Here is a 26,722-nt window from a genome sequence, read left to right as displayed (position 1 = left end):
CGCCAGGCCGCTCTGCTTCCGTAAATACTGGCGTACTGAGAGTGAGTTGCGTTCTGTCCTTCAGTTAGCATACCAGACCACAGCGCTGTCTGAGAATAGCCGTGTGGAAGGCCCCCTCAGGACCAAGATGGAGGGTGGCGGTGGGCTTGGGTGTCACCGGTGGTTATGGGAGAGGAGAGAAGGTCATAGAAAACCATTGACATCTAAGGCCGTGCTCACCAGGAACCTCTTTTTACAGCCTTGGCTTTTTTTTTTTTTTTTCTTCATTGTTCACAATGGTCCCTGACAGCATTGAGAGGTGAGTGCAGGAAGTTCAAAAATATTTCACCTTTCAGCAGAAGTGTGCTGCACTCCAGGTTTCAGTAGTCCATAGCAACAGTGGGAGCCAAGACCAACGCAAATCTGTGTAGAGCGACTGGCTTAAAAAAGCAAAAACAGTACCATCCATGCTGGATATCTGAGTTTTCCATCAAGAGAAAGCAGCATTTCCTCTCAAACGTCAGCAATACACTTTAGCTCAATTGTATCTTATTACTATTGATAAAACATTTGGCCAGTTGTTGTTTTGGAACGGTCTGTTCTTGACCTTTTCTTGTCAGTTTCCCAGCGTCTAGGGAATGACACAATCTCACTGCTCTCATAGTGAGCTGTGAAGCTTTCTGCAACAGATTGGTGAAAAGGCAAAGTCACTGGAGAAGGGGAGGGAGGGGGAGAGAGAAGAGAGAGAGAGAGAGAGGGAGAGAGGGAGGGAGGGAGGGAAAGAAACAGTGAGAGAGATTGAGACAGAGAGAGAGACACATATTGAGAGATTTAAACAGAAAGAGGAGAGAGAAAGCAGATAGAGCGAAATAGTGTATACGAGAGAGTTTTTTGGCCGGGATCCCAAAAGCATCGCACATTGCCGCAAGATGAATCGAAGCTGTTTCCCTTTTTTCAGTTTGTGAATTACCTCCAGATTATAGAGAAACAGCTGTTCACCCACTTCTCTCTGGTGAGGCTGTGTGATTATGCATGTTCAAGTGACAGCCAATACAATATCTACCGCTTGTTGACAGTTGTTCTCCTTCAGTTCAAGTCATGGGAAGACAAAGCCTTCATGCCTTTTTTGATTTGCTTTCCATTTCGCAAACTGTCACTCGTTTGCACAATAATTATTACAAATCAGACACAATGATTACAACGACAAAGAAATATTTATTAAATCTTTTTTTTTTTTTTTTTTTTAGTTAGTCATAGCTGCTCCAACACGTGTATTTACAAACAATGGCCTTTTTGTAGAAAATTCTAGTGATGAATTGAGCATGAAAGAGGGGCATTAGAATAGCCTAGAGAAAGGAGGGAGGGTAGACACAATGAATAGATGAGTATCCTGGGGCATGGGAGAGGAACGGAGATGGGAGATGGGACTGATATAGGCACAAGGTACAGTTTCTACAATGCTACACTTAAAAATTATGTGCACTTTTTGACACATCTGTGTGTCTAGCTTGGGACGATACAAACACATTACACACATGACGTGTCACTAGCGACACATACTGTTGCTAATAATAACATTTGTTGTGTTGAAAAGTAACAAAAACCTGTCCCAATGCTAGATGCATCGACGTGTTGAAAAGGGACACATCCTTTTTAAGAGTGTACAGAGGATGTAGAATGGACACTGCGGACTTGGAACAAGCATCTTGGGCAAGGATAAATAGGTAACCAGGGACGCAGTGGTGTTAGCTTCGGGCTACATGGTACCAGAAGAAGAAGAAGTGTCCTCATAACAAACTCCCTGCCCGCCTTGCAGCAACTACTTGTTCAAAAAACAACATGGAACATCATATTCAACATGGAAAAATTGACTCAAGTTACCCCAATTTCTTCTGCTGCCACAAACAAACACATTGCAATCAAGCTTCTATACAAATAATAGTCATTGCATCTCCTGAATTCAGCTCATACAACATTACGGTGCTTGCTACTTGTAGCTTGGCTTGAAAACAGTTGAAGGTGAAGATTAGCGGAGACCACAAACAAAAACAAACCAAGTACAAGGACTCAAAAACATTCCGCACCTAAAAAGACGTTTTGGATGCATACAATACTAAGTACAAGACTGGTAAAAAGAGGAGGGAAATGGGAGGTTTATTTTTCTGGTTCTTGAGATGGGCATGGAAATACATCACTTCTTTCCTCAGGCCCTTTAAATCGCACACACCTGATTGTAACCCAGCCCCAACTGCATGTTTGATATGTGCCGAGTTTGCACAAAAATGTTTCACTGCACAAACAGTATCTCGGATTTACAGATAGGGTGCAATGTTGATCCTGTTTTGTTTTTGTTTTTTTTTCATATAAAAGACATAGAAAATGAAATAAAGCATTTTTTATATCAAACATTGACTTTTTTCTCGCTAAGAACATTAATAATGTGTCTCAGTTAAATCGCCCTTCAAAAGAGGTGTGAAAAAAAACTATCTAACACTGTATGTTACATAGACTAATTGTTGGATACACAGTATCCACAAAACTAACTGATTTGTATTTCCCATTGTGGCATGGCTGGAGTCAATGATTTTCAGTGACAGTGGATTTCTACTGTCTGCTGTTGTGGTTAGGCAGAACTCCAATGAGCAGCTACTACAGGTAGTAAGGTGTTTTTTCAGCGAAACACTATTAGGGTTGTCTTTCATTTGGCAGTGAGTGAATGTTAAGGTACTGGTGTTGCCGAGAGTGATGGGTGGAAAGGATACGTTTACCGTACGGTCCTGCGTTTTTGAAAAGAACATTGCTATTGATCTCAGCAGGAGTGCTACAAAGCTTCACAGCTCTCCCTCCTTCTCTTTCTCTCTCTCAGGTCCACTAGTGGTAGAGTTTCAGTTTGCCGCGGGTGAACAGGACACCTCTCTCTCTCGCTCTCTCTCCCTCTCTCTCTCTCTCCCCTTGCTTTTTTCCATCTCTGTTGGTGGTCGATTCTTTCATTCCAGAAATAACCAGTATGAGGCTGCCCCCAGTATATGGTCTGTACTGACGCCACTTTACACAACATCAAAGAGGGCAAACGAAATCACATCCAAACCCCCACTACCACGGGGAAACCTGCTCGCTAACTTGGTCAGTGTCTGAATCATCGCTAGCCACAGAAAAGTTGTGCTGCTTTATTTGGGGAACGACACCCCGATCAAAATGACTAAAATCAAATTGCTTCAACTCAACGTTAGGCATGGACACATCCCTGAATTTTGTAGGAAATTTGCCTCTATATACAACAATTGTAATCGTGTTATGACAGTGATTCACAAAAGCAATAGTGGATAGTAACACAGACCGACTTATACAATGTGTGTCATTCATTATGACAATTTCGAAAAACACAAATACAAATATTCTATGATTTCTACACCCTGATAGCACATCAGACGTTTTCCTGGACTCTGTTAAAACAATTAAAACGATCCACTTAATTCAGCGCTCAATCGATATAGACACAGATATTGTACTCAGTGTACTGTATGATTGTATCAAATGAACCCTGCGTAATATGAGCTAACTAAATGGAAAACTGTGGTGAAGTGTGTTTTTTTTTTATTGCCTTCCTACTGAAGTTACAGAGACTAAACCAGAACAGAAAAAGCACAAGGACTTCACAATAAATAGGAAAATACATTTGCCTGGCAAAATACCATATCAACTTCTACACTCCTCTCAAATATTTTACACCCGTGTTGGCTGCTACACTTGAATTACGTGATTCATTAAAAAAAAAAAAAAATACATTAATCAATCATTAAATCTCCCCTATGCAGACACAAAGTACTAAAAGATGAGTGCTTCTTTTAATTTTCTCTTTCTCTCTCCTTTCAAGAGGGGTCCACCATGCAAAGTCTCTGAGACAACAAATCCAACTCCTTTCACCTGAGAGGAAGTTTAACTCATCAAAGGCCCGCCCCATCCCCTCGGCAACAGGGTCTCCTAGCAACAATTGCCCTTCTTTTTCCTTCCCATGGGCCCGTACGTGTGTAATCATCATCATTAATGGGTTTTTTTGTGTGTTATAGCTAAGGCCTGATCACATCAGCCCCTTCTTCATACTCTCACAGTCTTCCATTGTAATGTAAAGACTGGATCATATTACATGTCAGGGTCATGTGATGTTTCTGATGCCTTGAACACAGAATCTGTTTAGACTTAATCTGTGTAAACTTTAGAGGGATCCTGCTGTGCTTCTCTGCTGTTCGAGTACTGTACTGATTGTGGGTGTGTGTGTGTGTGTTCTGTGTGTGTTTAGGAGCATGTATGTGCGCATGTCTTTGACAGAAATAAATGTTTAATATCTGCACACTGCGAATGGTAGCGGGGCGTAGAGGTATGGTAAGACACCCTGCCTAACTCAGCGGGACACCCTGACCATCAGCGTCCACTGGAAAGTTAAGAATCACACTAATTGGCATTTCACTTTCCAATGTCACAAACAAAGAAGGCTTCCCCGCACAGAAGTCCCTCTCTCTCTTTCGCCCGAGAGAGATTGTCATTGTTTTTTAAAAGTGCTCCTTTGGGGGAGGTGGGGTTGCAGGGTTGGGGCGCCTAGTGGTCCAATCAGGACAGTCCATTCCTGGAAATTCCTCAGCACCGGGCGCTATAAAGACAAGATGGCCGCCAGGAGGGGGAGGGCAGAGCTGAGCAGAAGGAGGGAAGTCTGGCACCGTCCCGCGGAGTTCACGTCTCCTCGAGAGGGCTCGGCGGACTCGTGACTGGTGTCATCTGCGCGGAGCGATTGGTGGGACGAGAAGGAAAGAAAAGAAAAATGATGATAGGAATCAAAAGGAGTGGAAGTATCATCATTCACACGCAACAACCGAAACATTAATATATGAAATGGAGTAGTGGTTTTTGTCATTATATCAATTTTCTCTGTGAGTGACGGTCCATTCTGTTAGAACAATGAGGAAATCAGGCACTGTGAGGAGGATCGTTTGTTAGGCTCCGGCACACGCATGCATGCTTGTAGGCACAAATAAATGAACACAGACACACACATACACACACACACACACACACACACACACACACACACACACACACACACACACACAAATAGATAAAAACAAAAACTTACAAAGATACAAACAACTACTGTATATAGACACAGAGATACAAACACTCTCACACTACAAGCAGCTTGGCAGCACGCACACACACACACACACACACCCATTATGTACTGTACAGTCCTACAAACCTCTAGGTTCTAGGGAATTGTGGATTCTCTCATCAAAATCAACCCCTTCTTGCACGTTCCCAGAGTTTTTCACACAATTGTCTGCAAAAAAAAAAAGAAGAAAGACAAGATGTGATGATTGTGAAGATGTGAAGCGTGATCACAAGCTAGTTTTAGACTAGAATGGAAAGGAGGAGAATAAAAGGAATAGACAGAACAGTAAATTCCCCGCACTCACTTGCAGGCCTGACGAACACTTTCAGTCGAAGGCAGCTTCTTTTCCCCCTGTCATCGATGGTGGAGGCTGTGAAAACATCGCATAGCATTAGGAACAAAACACTTCCAACAAGTTACGTACACATTTTCCACTTCAAAATCCCCCACACTCGATCCACACATTAATTTCTTGACTGCATTATAGGTCGTATCACTCAATAGCTGAAGATTATTCTTCACGTCAACAATATGATAATATGCAGTTATACACGTATCACATTATTTTCATACTTCTCCAGATGTTTTGCGCAATTCCCAAACTTTTCAACACATGGGAATTATCGAATTCATTTTGAATACTTTAACAGACTTTTGCAGGATCCCCATTTCATTCTAAACACACTGGAACCAGGAATCTTCTGTGTAGCTCTAATTTATCTAATTTTCACTTTCTGTCCAAGCTATAAAGTCAGAAGTCATTATACATTTGAAACTGAATCATATATATTTTTAAGTTAGGGATAGGCATAAATGAGATGGCTTGGCTAGAAAGTAAAAACCGATTTTCACACTGTATCCATATATTTTCACACTGTATCCAGTGACAAAACCATTTACTTGGTTCCTCCTACCCCGTCACATTGTGCCTTGGTATAATATTCATCTGTGTGGATTAATTACTAATGCAAATTCCCACCAGAAACACAAATGTATATTGGCTACTGAGTGAGAGAAACATGCAACTCAAGTTTCCATTAGCTTCAAATAAAACAATCACCTGCCTCTACAGTTTCTATTGGATTCCATCAGACATAGGTCAAATCATTATTTGAAATACATCTCAAAGTTTGTTTTAGTCAACCTGAAGTGCCAGGTGGGTGGGGTTTGACCTTTTAGTACAATTCTTGTTGGATAGGCAACAGTATTTTGGCAGCTTTCAGACAACATTCTTCGATTGGATGAATTTGGCCTGGTGCTAAGTATCAGTCATGTGACAAACTCCACCCATCTGGCCCTTAGAGCAGGGGAAAACAAATGCTGCAAAACAAAGAAAAGCATTCGCAAATATTATTTGACACAGGTCTGGATTCAAGTCCACATTTGCAACTCAAACTTTGATTGGTTGAATACTACAGACAGGTAAACTAGGGTTGTGAGGTTTAGGCTACATTAAAACTGTACGCTTTTACAGATTGCTGTTTATGTGGTTGAAATTGTAATCAGCATCATAACCAACTGGAAAACCTCAGCTTTTACCAAGTGTGTCATCTAATTATTTGGTTACTTTGTGGGTACTTTCCCTCAAGCAGATGAGCAATTTATTTCATTTTACAGAAACTTCAATAACATTAAGTAACATTGTCATCACCACCATGTCAAACAGTACTTCAGTGTTTAGGCTAAAATAGGCTAAAGACGTTTCCCCTCTGAGTAGTGATCCAGCAATAATCCAGTATCGCCAGTCCCCAGTAATCCAGAATCTAGAGATTGAGATTCTATTTATATAATAGTTATAAATGACTACAGTTACCAATTTTTCTAATCATATTTCTGCAATCCCATTACATGTAATCCATCACTTCCGAACATCCACCGGCTCAGGTCGATAAACTGCCTTCATTCATACGTAAACTCCTGACTAGAAACCACCAATCTGACAAGGCCGATTCCACTCATTTTTTAATCTCCTTTAAAACACTATTCTGTTTGGAGAGTTTAGCTCATCTTCTGAACTTTCCTCTCATCCTGGTGTATGAGTGTATCTTTATCTATATGTAACAAAAGTCAGTGTCACTCCCATGTTTCTATTTCTGTTTCTAATTTGGAGACAGGCAGTCATTTCTGGAGACGTGTGGCAATCTATTATATTCACCTATGAATCTCATTTCCCGTGGTTCCTTGATTGTGAAAGACAGATTTAAAAAAAAACAACAACATTAATTTCTGTTGTGATTGTTTTGTAGAGCCAACAAAACCAATTAGTTTTCAAGTAGCGCTGGTCACAAAGTTGCTAATAGACCGCTGAGGATGTCTCCAGTTTTTTTTTGCTTGCATTCATTTTTTATTTTTTTTGCAGGAATACTTTCTTTTTTCTCTCTGGGTCTTTTCTACCCCACAATAGATTTCCTCTCTTTCCCAGAGTTCTCCTTGTGGGCCCCTATACCCTGACCTCTGTCATTTCGTGTTGCCTGCCAAGTCGCTCAAACTGCTCTTAATCTGACCACACACACACACACACACACACACACACACACACACACACGCACACACAACCTTAGGAGTGTGTGTGGGTATATGTGACTGTGTGTCTATGAGAGAGTAGGATAGAGTAAGTGGGAGAAAATGTGGTGATTGTGAAAATGTGGTGATCGTGTATGTGTGGGTGCCTGTGTGTGTATGTGTATGTGTGTGTGTGTGTGTGTGTGTGTGTGTGTGTTTGAGGTTTGTGCATCCATGTCAGTTTGTATACGGACGCTCCCAAATCCTTTTGCCCAGATACTCCACCGCCGGATTGATTCTGGCACAGCGGTAAATTCCTGATAAAAGTGAGCCTTGTCAGTATTTTCCACCGCCGTCGTTGTCAACAGCGACGGCGACCCAGGCTCTCATTTCAAAAGGCAACTTATCAGATGCCAGGTGGCTACGACGCAAGATAAAAATCGTCTTTGGAACTCCGTGATGAGAGTTATATTGGAGCCGAGGCGTCAGAGGGGGAAATAAAACGAGGGGGAAAAGGTGTCAATCACAACGCTTCTGTCTGTGTCAGCGGGTATCGAGTAACTTACCTCACACTCCTACAGTGGCTGGAGACAGACGGAGAACTCTCTCTCTCTCTCTCTCTCTCTCTCTCTCTCTCTCTCTCTCTCTCTCTCTCTCTCTCTCTCTCTCTCTCCCTCCCTCCCTCTTTCTCTCTCTCTTTATCTCTCTCTTTCTCTGCCATGTGTCACTCTTTCAATTCAATTCAATTCAAGGTGCTTTATTGGCATGAAATATAAAAGTACTCATTGCCAAAGCAAAGTCAACCAATTCAAATTCAAACAACAGTAATCAAACTTAAATATACAATTATTATGACATCATATATATAACAATTAACAATCAACCAGTCTCTTTCTCTCTCTCTCAGTCTCTACCACGTCTCTTTCTCGTATCTCACTTTCTTTATCTCTCTCTCTACCATGTCATTATCTTTCTCTCTCTCTCCCATCTCTCTCTCTCCCTCTCTCTCTACGTGTCACTCTGTCTCTCTCTCTACGTGTCACTCTGTCTCTCTCTCTCTTTCTCATCTCTCTCTCTTTCTCTCTCTCTACCATGTGTCAATCTGTCTTTCTCTGTCCCATCTCTCTCTTCCTCTCTTTCTACCATGTGTCACTCTGTCTCTCTCTTTCCCATCTCTCTCTTTTTCTCTACCTTGTCACTGTCTCTCTCTCTCTCCCATCTCCCTCTCTTTCTCTCTCTCTACCATGTGTCACTCTGTCTCTCTCTCTTTCCCATATCCCTCTCTTTCTCTCTCTCTACCATGTGTCACTCTCTTTCCCAGCTCTCTCTCTTTCTCTCTCTCGCTACCATGTGTCACTCTCTCTTTCTTTCTCTCCCATCCCTCTATCTCTCTCTACCATGTGTCATTCGTACATGTGCACATGTTGCCAAAGCACAGATTCAAACATAAATGAGATAGAAGTAAAATAAAATTAAATAAGCTGCATATTAAATATATAGATTCATCACATAGAATATTTCTGGACAAGTTAAAGAAGAGTTTACAGAGTTGATGTGTTTCTTAAATTATGGCATGACATCACAAACTGAGCACAGAGTTCTACTGTTTCAACATTTTCTCTAAGAAGGATACACATTTTTTCGTTGATACTGAGATTTTGAAAGTTCTGTATTCTTTCAGAGATTTTTGAAAAGTATGTGTTCCTGATGTGTTCACACTTGGTACAGGAGAGAAGGAAGTGTTCTTCACTTTCTATTTCTCCTGAGTCACAGTGTACACACACTCTTTCTTTTCTTGGCAGCCAGGTTCTTCTGTGCCTGCCCGTCTCTACAGCTAGCTGGTCTCTCCTGCCTGCCTCTACAGCTAGCTGGTCTCTCCTGCCCGTCTCTACAGCTAGCTGGTGGTCACTGAGTCTGTACATCGTCAGCAGCTTCCTCTGTCTGGGCTGTTTGATTCTGATCAGATACTGGGCCAAATTGTAATTTGTTTTAAGGTTTTGGAAGCATTTAGTTTTGTTTAGAAGTAAGGCTGGGTATTGGCAAGGGCCTCACGATACGATACGTATCACGCTACATGGGTCACGATACGATTGTATCACGATACATGGGTCACGATACGATTGTATCACGATACATTGCGATACGATACATATTGCGATACATTGCAATACTCTACATAATTTACTGAACATTTAAAAATAGAGCTGAAAATACAACTTGCTGTGTACCACCTGGGTAGTCTAATATGTACATCACATTATATTGATAACTCAGCGGACAAATTGAGTTGAAACTATTTAATTCAAAGGGATTTGAGGGAAATTTAAGGACATTTTAAATCTGATTAAAACATGAACCATTTTTTTTTTATGTATCGATACGAGGGGCTAAAAAAATATTGCAATACTCAGCTGTATCCATTTTTTTGCACAGCCCTATTTAGAAGTTTGATTTCTTTTTGCCAAACTGATAATATTCTTCTTGTGTTGTTTTTTCTATTTGTTTGAATTTTGTCAATGGTGGTTGTGTGGTTAGGTTTAGTTGGTGTTTTTTGGTCAGGTATTCCAAGGGGTCTCTCTCTGGGTGTCTCCTCCAGTGTGTGGGAGACTCTGGGCCGCTGTGTGCCAGGTGGCTCCAGAACTTAGCTGCTCTTTTCTCTATATGTACTAGCAGGGGGAATCTCCCATGATGCTCTGCTCTACAAGCCAAGTTTGGACTCTTTCTGTGCACACCTAATATGTTTTTGCAGAATTCCAAATGCAGAATATCAGCCGGGCTTTTGTCCCAGGCTTCATAGTTGCATTTGAAATGAGGGCCCCAGATTTCACCACCATATAGTGCTATTGGTTTAATAACTGAATCAAAAATTTTCAACCAGATTTTTATAGGAGGATTAAATCTATACAGTGATTTTCTTATTGTATAATATGCTCTGTGTGCCTTGTCTGCTAAGTTTCTTATTGCTAAATCAAACTTCCCAGATGAAGTGATTGTCAGGCCCAGATAATTGTAGCTGGGTACATGATTGATAGTTGTTCCACCCAGTTTGAATTGGTATTTATTTTCCTGAAAATGTGATTTTTTCTGAAGGATCATGACTTTAGTTTTTTCCAGATTGATGGATAGAGCCCAGTTCCTACAGTGGTCAGGCTGTGATGCAGTCCTTGTTGGTATGGAGACAGGATCAGCAGATCATCTGCATACAGGAAACATTTAATTTCTCTGCCCTGCAGCATTACTCCAGGAAACGTTGACTGCTCTAGAGTTCTAGCTAATTCATTGATATAGATATTTATTTCTGTCTCTCTCATCTCTCTTTCTCTCTCTCTCTCCCTCTCTCTCTCTTTCTCCCCATACGACTCACCACCCCCACTCCCCTGCCATATCTTACAGATACAGGAGCCTCCGTATACAAACTTACACAGATACAAACACACACACACAATCACCAAACTCTCCCTCTCTCTCTTTCTCCACTCTGCCAATGGGGTCAAAGTCTGGGTTTTCTATCCCCGAGCAACAGCAGCCACACGCCGCTTCACCCCTGCGCCGCCTGCAACATTAGATGCAGCATTAGTCAGGTCAGCCGGCGCGCTGAAGGAGACTCTCAGCTCAGAGTGACGACAGGGTAGTAAACCTCCAAGTCACACTCACACACTGTACACACTCGTACATACAGTCATGTGTTACAGGCCTTGTGATCGCTGTGATCGTGATCGCACATTCTGCGCTGGCGTCTCACGAGGAGAAACACACATGCACAAACTACAGGCACACGCACACACAGACACACACACATACTCTCTCACTCAAATGCACTAACACACACACACACACACACACACACATACATGCGCAGACATCACAGATCACCAAACCGGCTCAGATGCCATGTAACCCAAGGCTTTGGTGTGACTGTGAGGTGAATTAGAGAGAGCTCGATATAAATACCACGGGATCAGATGTTTTCCTTGTGATGATCAGTTTATCTTTGGGAACAAAGCCCTTCGTCTTTACCTCAGCCACGAGAAGCTAAAGGGAAACTGTAGGGGCACTGTGCCGGCCGGGTTCATGTCATTATCAATGTAGATCTGGGCCGAGTGTATGGCGCGGGACCTGGGCTTTTGAAGCAGGAGGGCTTTACAGGGAGACAGTCATCTCTCTCACACAGGGAGAGCCAGACTCTCAACTGTCTCCTCAGAAAATTGGATTTCTATCCCCCGAGATTAGGATCAGGCTTCCCCCTCTCTACTCACAGCTCTATTAGAAAAACATGCAGCCCTCTAAGGCCACGAGAAGCCCACAGTTCAGACCCAGTCGTCGTCTCTGTGACCTTTGACCTTCTAGGACCGCCATACCACTGATCCCACCAGGATGGCTTCCTGCAGGCGTCTGCCTGCCAGACGGACAGGCCCGCAGCCAACTGCAGGTGTCATCTATTTGACTTGGACCCGCCCCCTCTTCCCTTTGCCCGGGGGGAATGACTATCACCACAGAGGAGGACAAAGGAGTGTCTGTCTCCAGTGAGACAGGCAGACATCAACCCCCCCCGAATATGTCACTTATACATGGGCAGTTAACACATTCCCCAGCCGTATTGCATGTACGACACTGGTATTAACTATCAACTATTGTGGCCCTTTTGTTGGATCAGACACATTGTCAACATGCAATTTGACACTGATAGTGCTGATAACACAACGTGTTTTACTGCAATGCAACTAGCAACTCTGGATCTTGATACTGCTGTTGGGCAAAAACACAGATTTATCTAAAAAGTGTGTTTATTCAGGTACAAAGACAATAATGCTAATTTTCTCACTGACAATCATGTGAGTTTTAAGGGCTCAAGGGTCACAATGAATCACATTAATGACCATGTAAGCTTTCAGTTAAAACAAGATAAAGAAACCATAGTGATATGAGGACAAAAGTTAAAATTATGTTAATCGGTCTTGCTACAGGTCTTGCTACATGTTGCCCAAGGCACCTTTTGTTATTTCATCCTGTGCTCAGATCCTGTGGTCTTACAAAAAAAGAGTCTTTGGTGAACAAGGATCTAATGGATGAGTCATGATTCTGAGTCATGGAGAGACAGTCCATATGGCCTAGGACTGCTCAAGGCCATATGGACCATCTCTCTTCCCCTCTCTCCATCTCTTTATCCCTCTCTCTCGCTGCATGTTCACTACTGAAAGTGCATACTTCACAATCTATCATCAAAGCCTATGAAAGCATTATGTTGACTCAATTTCACACTAAGAGCCTGCCAACTAAATGAACATTTAAAGGGCCATTAATTAATCCATCACTTTTACCGACCTTTATCAGTAACCAAAGAATTACAACAAGAATTGATCTTTGGTACAGCTAATGGTGGACTAATTTACACTGATAATAAAGTCACATTTTCATGACACAGATGAGTAAGCTAGCTAATTAGAGCAGAGATCCAACAGGAACGTTTTAGTGAAGAGGCAAAATATCACCATGCAAAATACTGTATTAACAATACAGCTTTGTCATTTCCTTTTCTGGCTTGAGAACAACTCAAGAACAACTCACTTACTTGTGGCACCATCCTCCATCGTTTAGCAGTTGAAAATGTGTGTGTGTGAGTGTGTGAGTGACTGACTGTGTCGGGGGTTGAGAGTGTCTTGAAATTCCAATGGGTGTGGAGGTTGATCCATAATGGAGTATGAGCTGGAGAGTGAGTTTCAAAAGCCAGAAATCTCAGCACCGGCCAAAATAATCATTGATTCATTGGTATTTCATCAACAACCCTATCAATCCCCCACAGATACGGCCACTTTGTGCTACGGGACAGTAAAGATCTTACTTGTTGCAGCTTTAAATCTATGACCAACTAACAGATGCCAAAGTCTAATTCAGTAGAAAAACATTGGTCAGATGAGCCGACCAAACCGCACTCTTTAATGACTGCTGACTTGTCAGGCAGCTCTCTGAATCACCTGCTGTGGGTCTGAGGCCCAAGGCTGCATACGTTGAGATAACTCTGTAGGGGGAGTGTGGGAAAAAAAACGTTCTACCTCTTCTCCTTGGCTCTTATTTCTTTACGCAGCACTTTATTACATCTATTGTCAAGCCGCTGTGGCGCTGACCCTTGCACTTCTTACTATTGGTTACTTGTAATACTGGTGAACTAGAGATTAAAACTTGTTCTACTGTTGCACTCTGTAAGTTTCTCGGAGCAAGAGTGTCAGCTAAATGCCTAAAATGTAGCACGGAGCATGCTGTATCTTATTTAGTCTCTCTCTTCTCCCCCTGTAGGGCACTGACTTCACTTATAAAAACATGACTTCCCAGATGCTTGTTTTTCGAGAGCCTTCTCACGAGCAGGAGAAAGCTGAGCTCAGCCAGTCAGCAACAAAAGACACTTCAGAGGGGAGAGACCTCAACAGTAGAGATGTTTTGCTCCCTCTGGCACATGTTTTGGCTTGGCCCTCATTGCCAGGACTTGCAAAACAAAGTCCTTACATTGCTGTTGTTTTTTTGCATGGTCCCGTACCTTGGCATCAGACATTTGTCCTCAAATTATCATAGGCTTAAATCATCAAAGTATGTTGTGCTTTTCCCCAAACCGTACAACTCTATGCTGGTGTTGGACATTTTCATGCTAAAACCCCTATACTCACATTACATGGCCCTACAACAGCTTTATACAACTAATGAATGTAAAAGTGTAGTGGTTTTAATCTTATACAACAGGTAATTTCAGCAAAGCGATATGATTGGTGAAATTGTTTGATAATTACAGCTTGTCATGCTTTATGAAAAATGGAATTGATTACCATAGTAACTCTTGTGGTAACCAGGGAGCTAGGGAGCATTTTCCCCTGCCGTCTCCTTTTACTATTTTTTACAAAATGCGTGCTACTTTGAAGAAAACTTTTCAGTCAGTACTTATACATTAGCAACCATTGTGTAATAATTCCCCAGAGGACGTCTTTTACTGTTTATGGGTGCTGCAGTGATGCGGGTACACATAGAAAAAATAAAAGTGAAGAAAATGGTTCTCTGGAGTGATGTCATAGAAGAACCATTTATGGATCCACAAAGAACCTTTCAGACCAAGGTTCTTTAAAGAACCATTTCTGCACTCCTTTGCTTAGACACCTGCATTGTGTTTTTGTTTATCTGTCCTTGTATAGCCTCATTTGCAATTGCACAATATATACTATGGAGGAGTTTGGTTATTTTCCACATTTATGCCATCACCCACCATCCAATAACTAAGAATTAAGAACTATGTATGGTTCTTTGGGATATTAGAAGGTTCTTGAAAGGTCCTTTGTGGAACCAGAACTCCTCAGAACCATTTTCGGTGCCAGTTTGCATCTTTATTTTTGTGTGTGTAGATACAAGGTGCAGCTACAGGTATGTGCACACTCACAGATATAGTAGTACTCTCTGCCGGGGCGAAACTCAAAGCCCAGGGAGAAGGGGGTGAAGAGCTGGAACTTCTCTGAGAACTTCAGCGGTCCATTTGGCGAAATCGGCCGGTTGCACTCCCAGCGCTTGAAGCCCTTGGCGGTGTGGTCGCAGGAACTGTAGCCGTCGTAGTTCACCATGTAGAGGACGTAGCGCTCGGCCCGCTCGTCAGAGACGGGGTCCATGTAGTGCGGACAGTAGACGTCAAGGTAGTCGTTTATGCATACGTCGATGTGGTAATCTCCCCGGTAAAACCTGAGAAAGACAGAGAAAACAGAAACGTTGTGAGGACTCAGTCAGAGCCGTTTGGGTTGTGAAACCTATAATCTGCATAATCCATGAAAACCATGTTTGGTTTAATACAATGAGCACCAAAGGAGAACGTGACCACTTGTTCTCATACACTTAGATTCAATTATCTTCATTGTCAACAATGAGGAAAGTTGCTTTGTGTGCAAAATTACCCAGATGATTGATCTAGTATTGGGTAGATGATCGAATCGAATAGAAATGTATCAGTTTAGGTGCAAGGATAATTCCCACAATGTTGTCTGCTTTCAATCATACAAGATTGATTACTTCAAGACCTTTCGTTAACTTGGAGGGTTTTTTTTTTACAAATTTAGTTATCCACATATGCATGATCTTTGAATGTATATACTTGTCTGGTGTTATTTTATTAAAGAGAACAGAAAAGAACTAAGAAAAAAATGAGTACATAACACATTACATGCCAGATGGGATGTCAAATCCTTGATGCTTAATATCCCAGAAATGCAGTCCATGCAGACTTTTTTAAGATTTATTTACCCAATGGAATATTTTGCTTCTTCAGCAGTTTTTCACTTTTTCACATTCAACATGTTGGCAGCTCCTCTGAGGCAGTGCTTTGCTCAAGGGCACCTCAGCAGTAGCTGTTAAGACGGAAGAGCGTTACTCATTCACTTGTTCGGGGAGTCTGTGACCTTTACGCTGCTGCCACCTCATGTAGTCGTCTCCTAAGACTTATGATTACTTCAAGAGCTGATGACAAGGGATTATTCTTTGGGTATCATAGCAGGGCCATAAACTTGAGGCTAGAGGAAAAGTTACCAGATGTGCTCTGACTGTCAAGGAGACACTGAAGACAGGCATGCCGCGAGTCTATGAAAGACACATCTAGGGTACTGCTCTTCTGGTTTTGTTTACAGGATCTCATCATGTCATTCTCAATCATCGCAGTCGTCTTGTGAGACTCCCCAACTCAATCCCCAAGCAACACACCCACCCCAAAGAAATCCCTTATGACACTCGCCAGTCAGTCAATCAATGTTAGTGCTCGGCAGCGATGACTTATGCTGGTGCTGAAATTAAAGTCCCCTAGCGCTACAGGGCTAATCCCCTGGTTAGCATGTGCCTTTAGCAGCTTTAAGAGGATCCCTCCAAAGAATGAGATTTTCATTAGTCCAATATGACAAGCTGATGTAGGAGCCCCTTGTGGAATCTCTAAGTCTGGGAAAATAAGGCCCGTTCTCAAGCCTCCCCTTGAAACAGCCCCAAGATTTTTCGCCTGGTGTTTACTGTAAACCGAGTGGACAGGAGAGGAAAAAAAAAAAGAAGCACAGCAGCGAGATATGCCAGGTATTCATTCCTGGGGAGAGTGATTGGAAACACATATTCCCATAGGCGCCATATAAGGTTGCATTTCTGAAGCTTTTAGCGGAGACAGATTAGGCTTGGACGGCCGGCCGGTCGTGTCTCTATAGCCGCTAATGGCCCGCGGTTCAGTATCACTGACATACTGCGGATGTCTTCAATACTCCACCTCTGTTCATTGACACAGTGTGGGCCGTCAGGGGAGACAGGCCAGGGACCGTGTTGGAGCATGCAGCAAGCTGATGATCTGATACGGGTGAACTCACCGGAGCGCCGTGGGGGGCTTCACCCTGAGGAACCGGGACCCGCTGGCCACGGATCAGATATTATGCCTAGCCCCGCTCCTTGCCAGGGGAACTTGGAGTAATACTGAGCTGATCTGAGGCCAGGTGAGAGAGGGGTGGGGGGTAGTGGGGGGTTGTGTGGGAGAGCGGAGCAGCTGTTGCCGCTGACACGTACATGTTCGGGCTTTGGGAGGCGTGAGTAGCATAAAGGGTGGTGTGTGCTCGCTGTGGCCTGCTGGGGGTATCAGGTTGTCATTATACAGATTGTAAATGTGCTGCAGGATTAGTGGCCGTCCTACTGGGTTTGCAGGGGCCACAGATGAGTGTGTAAGTGTGTATGTGTGTCTGTGTGTGATAGAGGGTGTGTGGGTGTCTTGTGTCATCGTCAGCCAAATTCTCGTCTTTTTCTCTCTCTAATTATAGACTGGTCAAACGTGAAACCAAAGGCCTTGTTTTCTCTCCTTTTTTTCTCATGCTCCAGCACCAGCAGAGTGCTTTGGCTCCAGGCGGCCACAGCATGGCCTCCCTCAGCCTCAGTTTCAGAGCCAATCACTGATACCATGACTAACAGGGGTCAACCGGCTCCACAGTATCATTTCCTCAGCCAGCAGCACTGTGGGATAGCCTGCTTTGTCCTTCCATGTCTCTGCTAAGCCGTAAATGCTACTTTCAAACCTGCAAGTGTCAGTGGCTGTTTTCTGCTGTCAATCAAAACTGACCCAGGACTAACTACTAAGATTAACAGGGATTAAGCAGAGGAGTTTCTAACGAATGCCCCTCCGGCAGAAAGGTAGAAAACAGTTTGTGAAAGTGACAACGTGGTGAACTTTGTGTCACAAGTGGGAAAATGTAGCAAGGAGGCAGTGTACACATATAAGTCTTGACTAGGTGCTTGATACAAAAGGAAAGACAATGAAATACCTGCTGGAAGTGTGAAAAAAAATGCTCTTCTGTGTTTCCCACATGGAAGTTATAAGAAGGTTTTTGGGTGTCAGTAGTAAAACATTGATAGAGACTGGGTTATAACCAGATGGCTTGACTCTGATGAAAGCGTAGTCGTGTCGAAACCTTAGTGCTTGCACCGACTAAATAAAATTTGAACTATCCCTGTGCTCCAGTGCCTTATTTGGGTAAACTGCCAAGAGACTTTCTTCTGCTGATCTGTCCTACTCTACTGAGAAAACCTTCATTCAGTCACTGGGCTATAAACCTTAGGCATTAAAGGCAGTCTTCAGCACCAGGGTTTCTTCATTTCATTACCAACGAGATTTATTCATCTGTTTTTTTTCTTTCTAAATGGCTTTGTTGTTATAGGCTATTTAGTGAGTCATTAAGCTTTCACCAAGCTGATCAAGGCAATTTCAACAAGTTGTGTTTTTCTTCTTGTGTTGCTTTGAGCAGTAAAACACAGAGGCAATGAAAACTGGGTGAGGGTGTAGTACTTTATAGCAGGGGGCAAAAAGAATGATCAGACATTGGCAAAAGACAACAACATTCAGCAGGTCAATGTGTTATTCATGTGTCATAATGAGCCAGTCAGGTTACAAATTGAAAACAACAGCACCTAAATCCTAAATCTATTTGTCTTTGGGATTAATGGCTCCTGATTGGCTAAATTACTCACAGCCAGTTAGAGGGGCTTATCAATGAATCAGGAACTGGAGCTCTTAACAAAGCACACTACTATGGATAATCCCTCTTTTCACTCTCTCTCTCCCTCTCGTTTCTTTCTTTATCCCCATCTGTTCTCTGTTTCTCTCTTTTGGCCTGGCACAGGTAGGGTATGGGGAAGACAGTAAAGAGAGGAAGAAAAAGAGAGAGTTTAGTGATGTTGGATGTGTGTGTGTAGAAAGATAAAAAGAAATATAAAGAGAGGAATGAGAAGAGAAGAGAAGAAAAAGATAAAGCTGTCCTGTTGTTTTCTCAAACCCATGAATAAAGTTTGGGTCAGACCTGGGGCAGCTTCCCAGGGTTGCGGAACAAAAGGCAGAAAAGACGAGATACTTTCACTCCACAGAACCACATGAAGCTTCTTCTGTCCTTTACGGGCTGACACAAAAAAACACATGGAAACAACAAAACAACCCTCAGATTAAAAAAAAGATTCCACTCAACCGTTGTACTGCGGTATCTCTCAGCGTTTCCATTGAAAAGACAAGGGCATCGCAAAAAAACACAGATCTCTCAAATTTACTGTTCCACTAAAAAAATCGGTGTGTACTCCCATCCCTCCTTTATCCAACTTTTTGCACAACACACTATTGAAATGTGTGCAGTTCCTCTTAATGTCCTCTAGGGGGAACTCTTTATGGGGCCAAAGGGTAATCCATCTCCGGTCATTTGGCCTGGGGCGGTGATGTCACCAGATGGGGTCTATCCGTCCCGTTGTTTCTCTGCCCTCGGGGCAGGGAGGTCTCGATCACCATCCACCTGTCCCATCATTCATAGCTCTGCCGCTGGGAAGCTGTGGCACATCCAGCCAAGTTAAAGCCATTATTACCTTGTTGGCTAATTATATACACACATCTGTCCATGAACACACACACACACACACGCACACACACACACACACACACACACACACACAGAGATGCATGCAATCACACACACTCGCACATGCTCACACACATCCATGCATTGGTTGTGTGCATGTACGCACACGCACACACACACACACACACACATACACAATATATTTAAACACATAATGTGTCTGCCAAGGGTTCAGTCAGACTGGGCGTTGACAGCAAAAAGAGATGGGAAAAAGGAGGCCATAAAATATAGACAGTTCTCTGTTTCTTTTTTTTTCCCTGTGAATTTTGCTGGGAACAAAACGAGGGGAGGTGAATAATTGGCCTCAGATTGAAAACACATTGCTGTTTGTGGGAAGTTACCTCAGCTCAGACGCTTAAAAAATACAAAAAAAAAAAGAGACCTGAGTGTAGAGAGAGAAAGAGAGACAGAGAGACATGAACAATGAAAATGGACTAATTGTCTACGGTTCCTTGTGGTACACCGACCGGTCACTCAATACGCCTCTACAGCTGCAACCATGCTGTATGGCACGCTGCAAGAATGCACATAGCCATAGAATATTTAATGTTAACTGTATCATGTAAAGTGATACATATAATCTGCTCTCCACAGTATGTACTGTACTGTTCCTTTGCACTGCATGTGAGGTCCTGCTGTCATTATACCTTGTGTGCCAGTCTGTACTGTGCAACACTGGTGGTTGTCAACATGTCTCGTCTCCACCGATGTAACCAAGGCAAATTCCTAAGCTTTCCAAAATAACGTTGATAGATTCAAGGCAATTCTTAGAAATGGATAATTTTGTCAGTGTACAAGCTGAGTGACACACGCGATTCTCCCCTCCATTATATGAGTGACACTCAGACGAGGCTCTACTGCAGGTTAATTACTGACAATGCTATTCTGGTGTCAGGGGGTCAAAGCAGCAGCATGATGTGAGTGTCAGTCAACACACACACACACACACACACACACACACACACACACGCACACAGCAGGGTTCCGTCATTCAGTCAGTGTTAAACCCCACGGGGCTGACAGACCAAAGCCATAAACCCCCCTGTTCCAAAGTGGGTTGTTCAGGTTGCCATGGCGCTGGTTTACAACAACACAATGTTCCGACCACAGAATCTCTGCTTTTTACAAATGCGTAGTGTTCATACTACACGGTATACACATGCATGCACGCATATGCATGTCAGGCAAACACACAAACACACACATATACACACTCCTCTACCACCTCCAATGCCACATAACTCCAAGGGGCCCCGACTTGGCCCTGTTAAAATAACCCCACTAAAAATGTCACACTCAGCACCTGCACCTGCCTGACAAGTGTGCAGTCCTGCCCAATCAATCCACAGGATCCACCTACAGTGCACTACCCATACATGTAACTGCATAAAACTATTAGTGAATAAGTACAATGTTAATAGGGAACCAAAGCAGAGAGCTGTATGTTGGTAACATCCAGCTAGTTGTAATGGCGTGCTTGTATCTAGACACCAAGAACATGAGCTTCATTTAAGTAAATGACATATTTTTTGCAGAAAAAAATACTCAAGGCACATTCAACAATACCAATTTGTGTATCATGGATACCCAGAATACACTGAATAAATACTATAATTCTGACCAAAGAAGACGTTCAGGTGCCATCACCTGGTTTACGATTGTTGACTCACTACTAAAGTCAGCCCACTCAAAATATTGTGATTTTTACCAATCATGTTCTTTAAAATAAAACAATCAAATTGTTCCTTGAGACTGTGGCTTTATAGAGTAGCTTGTGCAAAACAAACAGACAGTGCAAACTCTAAAAGTGAATAATTCTACAGGGATTGTAAATCCCTGGATGCCATCCGTCAGACTAGCTGCTCCAATAGGCTGGGCTGATATTGATCTGACACCTAACACTCTGAGCTGGGGTCAGAGGCTAGTGACAGCCCATTATTCAGCATGAGTCTCAGTATTTGGTCAGTGTCTGAGCCAGGTGACGGGAGTGACCCCGGGGTCGTCCATCTTAGGAGCTGCTGAGGGATGGAAGGTGAAGTTTAAAAAGCCAGTAAAAAGCCAATTCCCTAAGAAATACTTCATGTTCCCCTCTCCACTACCTTTTCCTTTCCCCCTGTGAATTGCATGCCCATTTTCCACATCTTCCTGCTCTACTTGCACCTTACCTCCTTGTTTCTAAAAAAAAAAAAAAAACTACCATTCCTTGCTGGCTCTTCACCTGATCAGTCTAGGAATACAGGCCTAGCTCACATCCATTTACTGGACACTGTGATTTTTTCAGCCTCACACTTTTCCTTGTCATTGGTTGCTTGTTTGAAATCTAGGAAGCTTTCTGTACTGTTTCACTCATAGCAAGTTGCTCTGTATATCAGTGTCAGCTGTCAGCAGAATGTCCTACTCAAGCAGAAATATTGTTGCTTTGCTGATATTGTAAGTAGAAGTAAAAGCACTTTTAAAATATATTCAGAGTAAAAGTTACTGAGTTACTTAGACAGTAACTCGGTAGAAAGTAACAAAAGTTAGTTTTTAGATTGTTACATGTGATCTTTTCCATGCAATTCTAAAAGGATGAGAGTTCAAACTAGATTCTTTTAATTTGAAAATGTGGAAATTACACAATAAAGTGCACAAAGTAAATCCAGATTACTCTTCTGTTCACTGTGAATGGCTCCACAATTGGCTAATTTGTTATTGTCCAGTTTGTGTTGCTTATGTTGCTAAAAAATCTGTACTCTATAATGGATGTGATTTAAAATGAGGTGCAGTACAATACTTCAGCAAAAACATACTTAAGTAAAAGTAAAATCACTGACTTTCTACTCAAGCTACTCGATTACAGTTACGGGAGTAAATGTAATTAGTTACGTCCTCCCTTGTCAATAAGTTAATAGAGGGTCCTTAAACTGAGGTAGAAATAAAGACAGACACAGTGCGTAAACATATATACACACATATATGTATGGGACACACATGGGCAAACACACACACACACAAACACAGGCAGACGCAGATACACAGACACATAAACACAGACACACAAACACTGACACATACTAGCCAAGCAGCAGTGACTTCTACAGGAAGGGCCCACCTGAAGCGTGTTTGACTAACATGGCCCTGATCCCCGCTCGGCAGGGCTGAGGCTCTGACCCCTGACCTCCCACCCCAGGGGCGATCCGAACCCCCCGTGCTGCCCTATCACTTTACTGCACCCCAGGGAGCAGCAGCCCGGCCTGCCCCGGGCCGAACACACTCTGAACCCAATACCAGGGGGAGGGGATGGTGGTGAGAGAGGAACCCACAACGTCTGGACTCAATCACCCGCCCATGACAAGCCAGCAGATCCCTCACACACACCGCACACACACACACACACACAAACACACACATGCACACAATACACATATGCACACACCAAACACACCAGCAGTTATCCACCAGTGAGGTCTCACACACATCAAAGTGCGCTGGAATTGATGTGGTTGAGTAATAGGCGTTCTGTGGGGAGCTGGTAAAATACTAAAAACTCATGCTTGGAATATTTGTTGTGTTCAAGGTTCTGAGAAGAGAGAGGAGGGGGGGGGGAGAGAGAGAGAGAGAGAGAGAGGGGGATTGTATTCAAGGTTTGGAGAGGAGAGAGAGAGAGAGAGGGAGACAGAAAAGTGGCAGGGTGAAAGCGGGAATGGAAGAGGATTAGTGAGAAAAATGTGAAAGAAGTAGCCAAAAAAGATGCGAGAAAAATTGAGGGGTGAGAAAGAGGCAAAAGGGGGAGCGGGAGAGAGAGAGAAAGAGAGAGAGCACATCCTTGATTTAGATCTCCCATAGGTCCTGTAAAAGAACTGGGCGGTCTGTGTGTCTGTTGGTGGGTGTGTATGCGTGTTTGGGTCTGAACGCAAGTGGCTCAGAGAGAGAGAGAAAGAGAGAGAGAGCGGTGGGAGCGCCACTTAGGAGGCACGACTGTCCCCTTCACGGCCCGCGGCAGGCCCAGAAAAAACAGCACATGTAACATCATGTAGCGGCTAAACATAGAGCGCCCTCCGAGTGCCCGGCATGCCAGCGCCAAGCCGAACCACCTGGTCCGCTCAATCTCACCCTGCAGGGCCCCTCTCCTCGCCCCTAACACCCATAACCCCCCCCGCCCCCCCGCCCACCCCTCTTCCCCTGTCCCCTTGATACAGAATGTCTGTCAAAGCCTCTTCCATCAGAACCAGAGAGCGTCTCAGATCGGCAAATACCACCTTAAGAGCGTCCCGGCTCGGATTCACACACGCCGCCTTTAGAAGTCCCTGGGCTCAGATTCACACGCTGCTCCACCTTAAGAGGCAATATTTCATATTCACACCGTCTGTAACATTCCGGTGTCAGCTCCAGTGCAGGACATATTCCTCATTCACATATTCAGCATCGCCGCGCAAGTACAGTGTGTGAGCTAACAGCCCTTCTTTTGGGACTTTCAATGGGCACATTTCGATGCATATAAAATGGTATCCCACAGCTAAATCGCATAAATGGGGCCTATGAGGTGCTCCGAGATTTGAAAAGCACATGTGCATACGCGCGCGCAGACACACTCACACACACAGGCAGCAGGAGCTAAGAGGTTAGAGAGGCGGCCTTATGACTGGAAGGTTGCTGGTTTGAATCCCTGACTGGCTTAGGACAACATGGAGCCTTGGAAGGAGAATGACAAACTCTTTCTTCCTAAACAACTAGTGCCAAAGAGTATGTGGCAATATGACATTTGCATGCTGCCACATGTACTTTTACTTTTTTACCTCTAATCTTTATGTCTGTTTGTTTTAATGTGGTATGTCTTTTTTTATGTCTTTTTTATGAGGCACGTCAAACACAATTTTCATGCTTGTGATAGACAATAAAGCTTTCTGAATCTGAATCAAGATGCCTTTCAGTGGGGCAATTAATCCGCAATTGCTCCAGTGGAGTTGCTCAACAGTAAAAGAGTAGAAGTAGAAGGTGGAAACGTGTCTAACTTTGCGAGCACGAAGCAGGGCGTTTCCCCAAAAAACCCTCCCTGGATAAATAAAAGTTAAATAAAAACACACATATACAAACCCATCCACCCACACGCACACGCACTTTGCAGACACAGCTCATATTATTCTGAGCTAAAGGCCAGAGAGCACAGCGGAAAACAGAGATCTGGTCCAGTACAAATCTCCAGGACCTTGCGGACCAAAGCAACACAATCTGACGGCACGGATGGGCCGACTAAAACATTACCAGCTGCTATCTAGCAGCTGATCAGGCTGAAATGAAACCAACTGCTGAGCCCAGTTACCTGCAAAAATATGCCTGCAAGAGGTTTCAAATATTTGAACAACTTGAGATGAACTCACAAAACAACCAAAATCAAGTGCTCCTCAAATGTTTTGCAACGCTTGACACATATCCAACTGCTATTCCCCGTTCGCTGCCTTTCACGACTGACGCCAGATCAGCTATCACCCGGCTCGGCCTTTGCGCTCATCGCTATGAGAACCTCACCCCGGCTGAATCGGGCCAGTTGTGAAATAGCTAGATAGGAACCACATGTCACCAGCTGCACGTCCGTTTGCGGAGGGATTTACTGCGTCTGTGTGATGATGGAGGGGGCTATAAAGGAGAGATAGAGCCGCCGTTGATAGATCGCCTCGCAGCAGGCCAGTTTCCATCTCTCAGAAAACACAGGCAGACAGCTCTTTGTCTTGAGACCCTGCCAAAGGGATAGAGACATAAGACAGATCTGTATCTCTCTTTCTGACAATCTCAGTGTTGGAGCGGGATGCCGAGTAGCCTTATGTGTGTATGTGTGTTTGTATACACTCAAGTCATATTACCAATGTATACTGCCATACTGGCTGCTGAAGTAGAATGCTGTGGTGAATGTGGGGGCGTGTCTGCATGTGGGCTGTGTGTGTGTGTGTGTGTGTGTGTGTGTGTGTATTTGCCATACTGTTTAAGTTTGAAGCTCTTTAGTACAGAGAGGAACCCTCATTTAGTTCCTTTGCTTCTCATCCACTGTGTATGTATCGGTTTTGTGTGTGTGTGTGTGTGTGTTTGCATGCATACATGCTCATGTATGTGTATGTGTTAAATTAAGCGTTTGGGGGCAACCGAATCCGCCTCTGCCTATCATTATCAGTGTGTTTTAGGGAGCAGACTGCACTGATTAGCCCCAGCCACTGAACCATGGGCCACCTCATTTAACACACCACTTGATGTAATTGTTATTGGAGTGGAGATACTACCCTGCTGTTCAGGCTGCAACACGCCACTTCTCGCCTCTCTCTCACTCTGACGACTGGCGACACAGTCACCGCGTGTTTGGGAGAGTCAGAAGGGTGGGGGAGAGAGAGAGAGAAAGAGAGAGAGAGAGAGAGAGAGACAGACAGAGAGAAAAAGAGAAAGAGAGAGAGAGAGAGACAGAGGCATTGTGCGAGTGTTGGCAGGGGAGACAGAGCTCTAACAGTGAGAGCGAAAAATGTATGAATGAGGCCCAAACTACAGTCAGTGAAAATGTCCAAAGAGACAATTGATTAAACCAAGAGCTTGGAGAGAGAGAGAGAGATGGGCGAGTGAGTGGGGGATTTGTGTGTGTGTGTGTGGGGTGGGGGGTGGGGGGGTTGCACGGAGACAGAGGGAGATGTGAAAGAGGAAATGGAGGAGTAGGGGGAAAAAAATATAGTGCGAATATGAATGAAATAGCAAAAAAAAAAAAAAAAAATGAAATTGAGTGAGAAAGATTAAACGGCGAAAAGCGTCGAGGATGAAGAGCTGGCGCAAACAGAAATGGAAAAGATAGAAATGGCGAGAGGAAGACAGGATGAATGCCTGTCCGGGAGTCTTGGAGTGGTGAGAGCGGGGCTCGGGGCCCGGAGGACTGGATAAATATACTCCCCTCCAGTGAATGACAGGCATTTTCGTCTCTCATCTACCCCCCGGGGAGAGAGCGGAGCAGGGCTGGACCTGCCATCTTAACCCTTCCTCTCCACTCACTTTACACTGCTATCCCTCTCTCTTTATCTCTCTTTATCTCTCTCTGCTCTTCCACTGGCATTACTGACCTTCCGCTCATACCCTAAAGCAGAGCATCCTATACAGCAGGGCCGGACCTGCCATCGTAACCCTTCATATGTACTCACTTTTACACCCCTAT

The 26,722-nt window shown here is 43.6% G+C and overlaps 1 protein-coding gene across 2 annotated transcripts in view; it reads right to left on the bottom strand.

The window, feature by feature from the left end:
* Nucleotides 1-1,235: 1,235 nt before the first annotated feature.
* Nucleotides 1,236-26,722, bottom strand: part of LOC139656482 (ephrin-A5b-like) — a 64,247-nt gene continuing 38,760 nt past the window's right edge. Inside the window, exons 2-5 of one of the 2 annotated variants that reach the window (XM_071534080.1) lie at nucleotides 15,057-15,349; nucleotides 5,445-5,510; nucleotides 5,228-5,311; nucleotides 1,236-4,749 (exon numbers count right to left, since the gene is read on the bottom strand). In XM_071534080.1, the coding sequence (XP_071390181.1) occupies nucleotides 4,625-4,749; nucleotides 5,228-5,311; nucleotides 5,445-5,510; nucleotides 15,057-15,349 (568 nt within the window). In that variant the 3' untranslated portion in view covers nucleotides 1,236-4,624. The remainder of the gene's footprint in view (nucleotides 4,750-5,227; nucleotides 5,312-5,444; nucleotides 5,511-15,056; nucleotides 15,350-26,722) is intronic. The other variant, XM_071534079.1, reaches the window with a different exon arrangement.

This window comes from Centroberyx affinis, unplaced genomic scaffold (genome assembly GCF_046629955.1).
Source record: "Centroberyx affinis isolate AG114_WGS23_722 - 3 ecotype Tasmania unplaced genomic scaffold, CSIRO-AGI_Caff_v1 ptg002483l_1, whole genome shotgun sequence".
Taxonomy (NCBI): domain Eukaryota; kingdom Metazoa; phylum Chordata; class Actinopteri; order Beryciformes; family Berycidae; genus Centroberyx; species Centroberyx affinis.
The sequence above is the reverse complement of the archived record's forward strand: the minus strand, read 5'-3'. Positions and strand labels throughout refer to the sequence as shown.